At 35.5% G+C, this 12,097-nt stretch overlaps 1 protein-coding gene across 2 annotated transcripts; it reads right to left on the reverse strand.

The window, feature by feature from the left end:
* Nucleotides 1-1,573: 1,573 nt before the first annotated feature.
* Nucleotides 1,574-8,943, reverse strand: LOC113697381 (transcription factor MYB3R-5). 2 transcript variants are annotated; one of them, XM_027216975.2, is made up of 9 exons: nt 8,804-8,943; nt 8,191-8,370; nt 7,352-7,403; nt 6,946-7,003; nt 6,514-6,608; nt 6,285-6,388; nt 5,645-5,773; nt 3,786-4,860; nt 1,574-1,931 (listed from the first exon to the last, which is right to left on the reverse strand). In XM_027216975.2, the coding sequence occupies exons 2-8, from the start codon at nt 8,367-8,369 to the stop codon at nt 3,795-3,797; spliced, it is 1,683 nt and encodes a 560-aa protein (XP_027072776.1). In that variant the 5' UTR covers nt 8,370; nt 8,804-8,943; the 3' UTR covers nt 1,574-1,931; nt 3,786-3,794. The 2 variants fall into 2 exon arrangements, with proteins under 2 accessions (XP_027072776.1, XP_027072777.1); XM_027216976.2 differs by lacking the exon at nt 1,574-1,931 and adding an exon at nt 2,363-2,487.
* Nucleotides 8,944-12,097: the final 3,154 nt, after the last annotated feature.

Raw genomic sequence — 12,097 nt, forward strand, 5'->3', positions numbered from 1 at the left:
CAACCGTTACTTTTCTTGAAAGGAAAATAAAAGATACCAAATTGAACAACAGGTTGCATTGGATCACTTCCTAGTTATACAATACCATCTCAACTTTTGAAGTTCCGAGCAGTTAACTTATGTTAGCACAATCGAATCAAGTTGTCCATGACTCAAAATCTATACACTATATATAAGGAGAGGGAGGGGCTCGTATAAATATTTTTGTGTCACTTTATGTTCTTTTTAAACTACTCTTGATAACCATTTATTTCCAACTTCTAATATACTCTTCTTCCAACGAACATGTATTTCTTATTATTATTTAGTAAATCTTAATTTTTATTAACAACTATCAATTATGATTATGAATGATTACTAAATAATTATTTGTTTGTATATTTTATTTTAATAAACTTTCTACATATTTACTACTATAACATAAAACTAATTCTTTTGAAAATGATTTCAAATATACTCAAAAAATTTGTCACAAATTTCTTTTATTAGTTGCATACATATTTGTGTGCATGACGTCTCAATGGAAGATGACGGTTCGATTGTTTGTTGCCATTTTGATTCCAGTCCTTCAACTTACGGAAGAAAACGGCATAATTTTAAAAACCTCTCTCGAGATTTATGATTATTTTATTGGCCTTCCTCCAGGTTTCTAGAATTGTACTAATCTCTCTTGAAGTTTATAATCTTATATCATGTAGGTCCAATCAGCAATTAAAGAGATATATTAGTAAAGAGAAAATAACATATTTTCATCATTACCCCCTCATCTACTATATTGTTTAGTTACTCTAATATCAGCCCAAACATTAAATAATGTTTGACAATGAGTGTATAGCTAGAAAGAGTAATTTGGATATTGCATTAAGTGAAAAATATAGAATGATATACTTTTTTTATGCTATATATTGCTATTTATCATAAAGGATCAAATCACATATGGCATAAAAAAAAAGGTATATTATTATATATATCTCATTTAATATAGGATCCAATTTTTTCCTTCGTTCACAAACCTATTGTAAAACATGATCAATGACAAATATTCAAAAAATTTTGTAATTAAAACATTACAAAAGAGTGAACTTTAATACGATGAAAATCTCAACAACAAACCTTAATAGTTAATACGTTAAAAGAATATTTATGATGTTAAAATTTCCTCTCTATATTATTTCAATTGCAAATATTTTTTTATTATTTATTGTTAATCATGTTTGACAATGAGTGTATAGCTAGAAAGAGTAATTTGGATATTGCATTAAGTGAAAAATATAGAATGATATACTTTTTTTATGCTATATATGATTTGATCGCTAATAATAAATAGCAAATTTTAATATTTGTCTTTAATTTATGGATTAGTATTAAATTAACTAAATAATGTAGTAGATTGGTATTATATTAACTAAATAATGTAGTACATAAGGGACAATGATGAATCATGCTATTTTTTTCTCCTCTGATTGGATTTAAATGTTACAAAATAATCAACCTTAAGGGAGGTTAATGTAATTTCCAAAACTTAGAGGGAGGCTAGTGAAATAGTTAAAAACCTTAGGGGAGGTTTCTGAAATTATTCCGAAGAAGAATTGACCTTTATTGAAAAAGGGCACAACACAAATAAAATATAGAAGCTTTTTTTTTTCCCTTTGTAATACCACCTTGTTAAGTGGGGCTCTGTACAAATCCATTGTACCTCGATTCATCTTTCACTAGTAACCAATAGGTAATCTACACAAAGGCCAAAACTTACGCCCTCTCGCATCGCTGCCACCAATTTTCTCCATGATCGCGAGACCTCAAAAAAATCTGCACTCTGGATGGACATCTTACATTGTTCGATGAAGCCACCACCCTCGACAATCTATAAGCTACTCCTGAAAAGCTGCAGCCAAACAGCCAAATCTAACTTCGATTCTGACTTTTGCTTCCTAATGAACAAGGGAACCAAAGAATCAAACCTTAAAAGTAGAACGATGGCCAGTAAAATAGAAAGTGAAAACAGATAACAATAGCAATAGAAGCGGAAAAGGTAAGAAAAAGGTTAAGCAAGAAAAACATAAATAAGTAAAATCATAATCCACAATGCAGGCGGTGGAAGAGAGATTATTCAAGAAGGTTAGCTTCAAGAGAAGTACAATAACACTTGTAATTATATTAACAGCCGACATAATTGATAGGAAATGTCAAGAGGAATGACAATAGCCATATACAACATTAATTTTAGCTTCCTTCTTTTAAGTTCCAACCTGCTTACGCGGTCAACACTTCTTGACGGTGGACAGGAATTCAATCGCATGATACTACTCCAATTACTGTTAGTATTTTTTTAGTGTTATCCACCTGAGCACTTAATAAACCACCTCAGCAACTCTTTTCTTGTGTTCACTTTAAGGTTCACAAATTTTAAGTCTTCCCTCCCTTCCTCCATGTGTGTCTGTGAGCAAGCTAGTCGGCATGCAACAAGAGGAAATTCAAAAGAGAATCCTATAAGAAGGCGAATGACTTTCAATTAATACACATGCACATTAAAGGGAAGAATAATAGACAGTAAGTCCCATGTTGAATAACAACTTTCCTTCTTTTTCCCATTTTTTCCCCCCAGATGTGTTCTTTCTTTCATACTGTATGGTTCATAGGTAAAAAGAGCTCATGACAAAGAACACTCCCTATAATATATAACTCCTCATAGTGTATGGCATGGCAAAAGATAGAGCAAATTTCCATTGAAGATATGTTAATATTTGACTCGGATAAGTTTTAAAAATATATGTACACATGGCTCAAATACAGAGGCTAAAAGAATAGGATAAGAAGGCAGTTGGATGAAGTGCTCAGATCAACAACATTCTCCATTTCCCATGGTTTCTTGGAAGTGTTTTATAAGCGACTCATGAAGCAGAAAAATTAAGACTAGCAAGACTTGGTCAAGTCTTTGAAGCACTCCCGGACAATAGGGTAGTAGGTTTAGTAATTCATGAACAATATCCTTTCGTGTGGCCTCGGTATACAAATTAAAGAGAAATTCACTTTATTCAAGTTAAAGTTGTACTACAGGAAACAAGATCAAAGAGTGGTAAAGTAGGCCCTGCCTTTCGTGCAATTCTTCTCCAGGGAAACAAGATCCTGATCTAGTGCCAACAACTTACACACTGAAGAGGTAGCAGATAAGAAATACTAGGAGGCAATCTAGTGTGCTCCAATATAAGCAGTGAACACAAAAGGCAAAGAATAGCACACACACATACCAACAACATGTACCCAATACTAGTTGAATTCTGGTCAAACAAACAAAAGTAGTGTATCAAGGTTTAACTGCTTCTTGTTGGAACCTCTGCATGCAAGATGACCATTTCCCACATATTAAATACAAGAGCACCCTTTTTCTATATATTGTCCCTTGTTAACTATATCCAGGTTATATGATTTTTACAGATTTGATTCAAGTTCTATGCCTGGCTTATAAAGAAAAACAAGCGCTCCAGTATCATTTAGATCCCAAATTCATCCTATTTCAATCAATTAGCAATCTGCTTGTTGAACTGCTTAAATCTATCAAAAAGAACATTTAACCACGGATTGTCAATATATTGATAGGTTCAATAGTTCTCATTCTTGCTTCAGAACATGATAACAGGTATTATCTGCAGGATAAGACATGAATTATAGGCTGTAAAAGAACAGAATAATAGGAGACATACAAGCACTTTGACGAGAGAAAGAAAAGAAAATTTATATGCATGTGTTCAAGTATAAACAAATAACCAGCTCATGAAGGCACTTACAGTCATGTTCTATGTCACCCCCGTCTTTGCTGTCTCTAAATTATTTTTGGCTGGAGAAACCTCTTTAATGGTTGGACTATGATGATTTGTGTTGTTGTCACATTGCTCCTCGTTGAATACAAACTTAAGCTGCTTCTCGACGGACTTTAATACAGTAGTTCGTTTGGATCTTAACCGATATGGTGGAGATGCATTAAATGATTTAGCATTGCAATGTCCATTGGTGTCATTGTGAGAACTTTCATGGAAACTTCTATCTTGCAACTCAGATCTCTGGAAAGTACTATTTTGCTTACTCTCATCAGATACAAGAAGTCTATCCTTGATACTTTCTTCGTCCTTCCCAACTTTATGTGATGGTGTTGATAAATGATGTTCAGTCTTTCTCTTTCTTAAAATAGAAGGAGTGTTTGGGAAACTTTGAGCAGCAATTTTCAGTATAGATTCTGGCGTTTGCAGGTACAGGCCACCACTGCTCACACTAGGTGGAGTGAAAATACCAATAGGTGACAGTTTTGGACTACTCTCAGAGTACTGGTGACCATTTTGAAGATCCGAATCCAGTGGAACATAGTTTTCTAGTAGTGGTGGCTCATAGTACAAGGTACCGTATTCTGGAATTTGAGAGCTCATTGGTGTCTCTATCACTCTATATTGATAGATTTCATCACTAGTTCTGCTTTTGTCAAACATGGCATCTATGTTTGGATCAATCTGGCCAGGGTTTATCTGAAAAGACTCTTCCTCATATCTAACCACTTCAGAATCAGTAGAATTGTTGTGAAAAACACTAGTTGAAGCACCAATGTCTGGGACTGAGGAGGCAATATCTTCTTGATCCTTACCAACTACTTCCACTTTATGGCCATCTGTGATTTCTGATGAAGCTAAAGCTATTGCGTCTGATCCATTGTGTGACCTACCAATGACATTAACGGATGACAACCCACTAATGTCTGTAGAACCATTTTGAAGACCATTCTTAGCAACTGGGGGAAGATTCCCTGTGGCCAAATAGAAATCTAGCTTTTTCTTCAGAGAACTATTCCAGTGATTCTTGATTGCATTATCGGTCCTGCCAAATCATAAAAGGCACAGCATATATAAAACACTAAGCATGATATCATCGTAATTCCAGCATTCGCACCTAATTTGCTTAAAGCTGGGTGAAATCAGAACATTTACCCCTACTGAGATATTTTCTTCTGTTGCTTCTAAAGTGTCCCTGCTACTACCCGAAAGCAGGAAACAGAACATAGATAGTGTCTGTAGCATATCATCTCTATTGTCATAGAAACAAACCAGAACTAAATATCTCTTTCTCTTTACTTTGATTTTTTCTTTTTTTTTGGAGGGGGGGGGGGGGCATTGTTGCCAGAGGGGTTGTCAGGTTCATCAACCTATTAAGCTTCTAAGTCAACAAAATGGAACTTGTATCTAATTTGATCTGAACAGACATTCACCCAGATTTTAGAAAAGCACGAGGCAGAATTGGTAGAGTAACAGCTCACTTTACTGTCAAGAGTGTCCACATCTTTATGTGGCTATAAAAACTGATAATTAAGTTTAGAACATCCGACTGTAAAAGAAGCAGCTAGAAGTAATTTAATATAAAAATAACATCCTAGTCTTGGTCGATGAAGAGACAGGTATTACAACAAGAATAGATTTGGTCTAGACAGTGGACTACATCCTGCATCAATCAAACATCTGGTTATTATTGCTATAACCATTATCTATAATATTATTATAGTCATAAACCATATCATAAGAACAGCTTGAGAAGACCTACTGACTCAAGTGAATGCAGCACCAAATTCAGACACTGTCTACTGAATGTTTGCAATCAAGGAATATACCTGCCAGGTAGAACCTTAGCAATTTCAGCCCATTTGTTCCCGTGAACCCGATGGGCATTCATGAGAGCTAGTTCCTCTTCCAATGCCCAGGCATCCTTCTTTATGCCAGGATTCAGATGATTGTGCCACCTAAACATTTTGAAAGCAATAAATTACATCCACAGAAATAAACAAAGTAATAGAACGTTAAGCTAATTAAAAATTTTAGAAGACTAAAATGACTTGATGAGATATGAAGAGGGAAAATAGTTGGTGCTCAGAAAATTAAAAACGGTATACAAATTAAATATGTAACCATAAATGTCTATTGTACTTCAAATAGGCAGACAAAATCTCATACATGTACATGAAAATACCTACTTTCAATGATTTTACATGTGCATTCGGAGCACAGATTTTAGAGTAATGTATTAAGTCCCAAAATCCTGAAAACACGACACATGAAAACTGCTGTAGTATGAATAACATACAGACTAGATCAATCAATGCCAACACTCACAACTACCTAAAACCATTCTAGAACTGCAAAATTTTTGAAGTTCTCAAATATGCACTTCACCAATAGTTGAACAAGAATTTAACTTCTACCAATTTGCAGATTAAACCCAAAAACGAATACATACTGTATTTATAGTGTTACCTTTCGCGGCACTGCTTCCCGATTCGACCAGGCAAAGACTTTGCTATGACCGACCATTTTGTAGGCCCATATTTTGCTACTAGTTCAACAATTTTTTCGTCTTCCTGTTAGCCAAATAACAGGAGGAGCTCAATCAATAGGGGTAATTATCAACATAAAAACAATTCTGACTCAAGCCTAGAGACGCATGAGAAAAATGGAGGACATAAGAAACCAGAAGCCAACCTACCTCCTGAGTCCATGGTCCCTTAACAAGTTCAGGATTTAGAACTTTTTGCCATCTGTGCAAGCACTGCACTTCTGATCTATCCGGAAAGAATTCAGCTGCACAAATGGCAATATGAAAATTAAAAGAAATCTTTTGTACATTGTTGTTTTAGAACCTATGCAACTGCAACCCATATAGATATCTGAACAACTTCCTATCCAAAATCTTATGTTAATCTATAGAAACACCTGTTAAAATCTTTAGTTTGACAATCACTACAGGTGTATTATTTTCTTCTAAATGTATTGGTTGACAATTCCTATTACAACCTATATTCATGCGATGCTCTAGTCCCAGAACGTAAAATAACAGATTCTCAGAATGGTGCCCATCAAATTACTGCCACTGGGGATCAAACAACAATAAGATGCACCGTGATGCAAAAATGAATACCTATTTTCTTCCAACACTTCCCCTTGAAAGCTGCAACAGCTCTTTTCAGTGTATCATCCTAGTAACACATTTCCAAAACTTTTATTAACCCAAAATGAAAAACCGAAAATGAAGAATCAAGCTGCATATTCCAACTGAGCTACGACAAAAATTTGTATCTGGCAACAGATAGAAGATCATGTGATTTGAACAATAAAAAAATAGATAAATTGCAAGAAGATAACTATAATAATAAAAAGACAATTACTTGATTGTTCACCCAATTGACTTCAGTCCCCAGAATATAACAATTGGTAATTTTTTAAAATTCTAGATCCAGCTTAAACTGGCTGCTAATATTGTATGACTAAAGACTGCCTCTCACTTTTGTGGTCCGTCTCAGAAATTAATTGTAGAAATTGCTCACCTCCTCTGGTGTCCAGCCTCCTTTCGCTCTCCTAATTGGCCCCGTTGTCCTCCTACAAGTCAACATGCACATCATTATGTTAACATGGTTTAGTGCACTTTGATGCATTAAAGATGCAAAAGATAAAGATTAAGCCAAGCAAGTGTAAAATCTTACAGTAACTACCAATCTCTTGATATCACACCAAATCCAGAAGGTTCCAAATAGAGAACAGACAAAATGGATATCATTTGACTGACCACTGAAGACAGCAGTCATTTTAGCAGCCTTCCCTATCCCTACATCAGCTTCCAATTTCCTAAACCTGTATCCTAAGACACTCTCACTTCGCATTTTCAGCACAACACCACAAACTATCCTTTTTTTCATCAATGGCCTAGATTAACTTCCATTGTTGCTCTAATGAGAGCATCAAGTGTCTACATTATTTTCCAACACAATATGCTTTGGCACATTACTACCAGTTCCAGTTAGGAATGAATCTTCAGAAATTTCAGAGTTTATGAGTAAATCATTGTGGTCAATCTGAAATTCCACTTTCTTCCCCTCCTCCTCTCAAATTATGGAACCACTTGCTGCTCCTGAGGACCAAACTCATAAGGTCACATATGCCGATTAATCATGTATAATGTCCAACTTACGAAGTATTTTCTTCTAAGAGACAATAGACCTATATGTATGATAGTTCGTCCCTACAAAACACCAAAATCCACCCAAATAACATGTATCCTGAAGTAAATTACATATCTTAATGTGGTGATTACAGTGAAGCTTGACATTTTGATTAGGATACATTCAGTCAAAATCTTGAAAGGAAAAGGTACTAATAGAATGAATACCGATGAGATGGAGATGTAGCTGTCGGGCTTCCAATCCCGGGTGATTTCAGTGTGACACTGCCACTGGTTTCAGAAACAGACGAACTCGAAGCAGCTGCTGACTGCTTATTCTCCAGACAATAACCCTCTGTTTTCACCTCTGTCATCTCCTTCAGATCATCACCTCCAGAGCTCAACATCCTAAAGCACGTTTAAAATATCCAAGAAAAGAAAAGAGGATAAAAGTCCTAATCCACAAACAAAAGCTAGTTAAACTCGCACAAAAAGCAAAGCCCTTTAAACTAATCTCAGGAATTCGCCAGAAAGGGACAAACCCACGTCAGCATAAACCCTAAAAACCCCAATTAAAATAGATAGTCGTAATCCATTCAATTACCAATGAAATTAAACTAAAACCAGATCTCGTGAATCAATATCAGATCAAAATATGATTAAGAAACCTCCATCAGACACTGCAACACTGAATTACTAAAACACTTACAGCTTTGGCATATCAAACAGATAACAACAATCGATAAAAATTAAAATACATCGCAGTAGTCTAATCAAGGGAAAGCATAGTTAAACCTATCGCAAAGCAGTTGAATTTTCCAGAAAAAATTTCAAGAATCACCTCTATACTAGAGAAATGGCGGGAATTCAACTCCAGCTCATCGGACCCTTAAAACTCAGAAAGAGAAGAATTCAGTTTAGAGAGAGAGAAGAAGAAGAAGATTGAAGCTTTCGTTTCGCAAGAAAACCTTGCCCGTTGAACAATAAAGAAAGAGAAAGATAGAGAACGTATATATCCCTATTATTTATAATTTTGTACATAACGAATATCACCGACGGTGCCGTTTACTGGCCGTTAAATTTTGTTGGTCTAGGGGCTGCGGAGTTGGGGAACTTCGCATCAGGTTATGACGGCGGTTAACGGTTTCACGTGAACGTTGGGGAACGAAGTTTGAACCTCAAACGGCACACTGCCCTTATGTAGGTTATTGGGTTAAATGTGGGACGTGCTTAGAGGAGTTAATGGTTCCCGGGTAATTCTGGACCGTCTGATTACGATATTGATTGTTTAGGGGTTCTGCACTTCTGGGCTTTTCTTTACATGCCAAAATATATTCCTTATACTATATAAGATTGAATTTTGGTCAAAGAGGAAATTAAATTTCAACCGCATAGGTAGGGACTTTTTGAAAATTCTTTATATTATGAAGTGTTTTGCAAGCTGAAGGTACAAGTCAGGAAAGTCTGTGATTGGGTATATTAACTGAAATGGCCTCCTTTATAGACATTTAAAACTTTAAATGTGGTTGTGTGTTTGGGTATTTATGATATGTGCAATTAATTTGGAACCATTTGTTGCTTTTGATACAACTCATATAAGCATGTGGGTTTGTGTAATTACTGAAATGGCCTTTACACAGCACACGTTCAGCTCTTGAGCCGCAGACAGCCGTTTGGGACTCGCTCTTTGGCTGAAATTGCCTAAAATAAGTTTTGGCCGCTCTCACAGACAAATGTTTGTGTCTGTAATTTGAACAGCCTTTTTCTCTGCTGTTCTTGGCCACTGTTGCCTAATGTTTCATGAGCTTTCCAGATAGTTTCATGTTTGCATCTGAATATTAGTTTTTGTATTCTTTGAATGTTGTCTCATGATATTGTTAGCTTTACCGTCCTAATTCCCAGCTTGTCTTTTCATTGTCTCTTAGGTGTGAACTCCACTATTTTGCTGTCATTTATGCCTGAATTTAATGGCCATAAACATAGGTTTATTAATGACTCCATGTCTGGCCTTTGGGATTGGGTCTGTTCCCCCTCTCAATTTCGGAAATTGAAATTTTCCATGCCTCTTCCTTTCCCCTCTCATCCGAGCTCATGTCCGAAAGACCCCATTTCTTTGACATTATAGCCTCAATTAAATAGTCAAGTATTTGTATGTTACTGCTTAAACGGCTGCGCATTGATTATGCTTATTTCAATGCCTCCTCTTTCGTTTTTTTCGGTTTCACCCTTTTAATATTTTGGGATTTGGGCTGTTTTTTATGCCTTTCTACCGAGCATCTTAGAATGTTTTTTAGCCGCAACTACTTCTGGTGGTTCAGTTTGAGATAAGATTTTTTTCGCAATTTTGTCGTTCATGTGGGTGGTTTGGGCCATGTGTGGTGTCGATGTATGCTTAATTCCTAAAATTTGACACTGGGCCCTTGTAATTTAGCTGCAACATACAGATTTTTTCATAAATTTAGAAAGCCTCTGTAATTTGACTGATTTGCTTATAATGTTATAGGTTTGAGATAATAGCAAGAAAAAGCTCTCAGTGGGGTTTTTGGAATAAGGTTAGCTTTCTGGTATCAAGTCATTTGTGTGATTTTCTAATATTTGTCACTACGAAACAACATCTACATCCTAGAATACTGGAAGTGCAATAAGTGCAACTGAAGTAACTGACAACCCAGACCTCAATTCTAAAGGAACACAAATGGATGTTGCAATACAAGCAGTGGAGACACAAAAAAGAGACAGTTCAATCACTTTGACACCCTCACCATTTACAAAGTCCAGTGAAGGAACTAGTGGTACAATCCCTGCAAAACAAAATGAAGAAACCACCAAGAAGCAACGTATCTGAATGCTGCCTATTACAGCATCTAAAAGATTTTACTACTATTACTATCACTAAATAAGTAGACATACATAATATCCTTTTGAACTACTATATTATCTATCTGGATCATGGGAAACCTATTTGTCCGTACATTTTTTAAAATTTGCTGCATCTACTTATTTGTCTTTGGGAACTTGCTAATTCTAATATTAGGTGGCTCTTATGTTGTTTGCCTCGTAATCGTACATGCCTCTAATTATGTCGCACAGTGCACTATTTTTAGTTCAACGAAAACACTTTTTTAACCACTGCACCAAACACCCGCGCATCGCCCTAGTATATATGTATAGAAATGGGTACGTACATAGTACAGATTGAGTTTGAGAGAGATTTGGATGGGGTCGCAATGAAGTATGTTTTGTCATCAATGTCTAAAAACATTCTTCGTGGCCACTTAGGCATCATTGAAGTGGATCATGACTTTGCCAGGGGTTGAGATTTATTGATTGGTTTTCTATCGGATGGCGAGAAATTTAGTTAAAAGTATGATACACGGGGGATATGATGAGTGTAGGATACACTTGAATCTCGTCTATAATTGATTATGATAAGTATAGACAAAAATTAAAGGGCTTTGAACCAAGGAAAGAAGGGAATAAGATTTAATTCTTTATTTTGTATTTTGATAGATTTTTTGAGGGAATCAACAGCTTTTTATACCACACAGTCTTGGTGACAGCCGGAAATTGCCATTTGAGCATATTTCATGCATTAAAACGCAAAAAAAAAAAAAAAAAAAAAAACCTGCAGAATATGAAGCGGTTTGGAGTCGAGACCTCGAGTTCGATTATGCTTAGTATCAATAAATAAGCCACCTAAATTCTAGTGACAATCAGTTTTTTTTTTATGTATTTTTTAGAGAAAATATCAATGATTTCATTCATTTAAATTAGCAGATGTATCATTGATTAAAAAAAGGAGAGAAAATTATCCCACCATACAAATCCCTGCTCTAAGCTAGCTGCCAGGTCTGTTCCTTGCTCTAAGCAGTCACGAACAGTTTTATTTTATGTTATAACACTAGAAATGCTAGTTGCTCCTCCAATTGCAATATGTTATATGTTATACTAGGGATGATGCTGAATCAAGTAACTCAACTCGAGCTCGGGAGTTAGTTGATCAATAACTCGATTCGAAATCATTTTGATCGATCTCGAACTTAAGTTTGAGCCACTCGTTTGAGCTCAAACTCCAATATTTTGTACTAATAAACTCGATGAATTTAATGGAGTTTTTTATAATATATATTTTGAT

Source organism: Coffea arabica, chromosome 6c (genome assembly GCF_036785885.1).
Source record: "Coffea arabica cultivar ET-39 chromosome 6c, Coffea Arabica ET-39 HiFi, whole genome shotgun sequence".
NCBI lineage: Eukaryota > Viridiplantae > Streptophyta > Magnoliopsida > Gentianales > Rubiaceae > Coffea > Coffea arabica.

Coding starts and splice junctions, on each gene's coding strand:
- LOC113697381 (XM_027216975.2), bottom strand. CDS start 8,369: ATGTTGAGCTCTGGAGGTGATGATCTGAAGGAGATGACAGAGGTGAAA. Junction 7,004..7,351: donor GAGGCTGGACACCAGAGGAG/GTGAGCAATTTC, acceptor ATGTGTTACTAG/GATGATACACTGAAAAGAGC. Junction 6,389..6,513: donor AGGGACCATGGACTCAGGAG/GTAGGTTGGCTT, acceptor TTTGGCTAACAG/GAAGACGAAAAAATTGTTGA.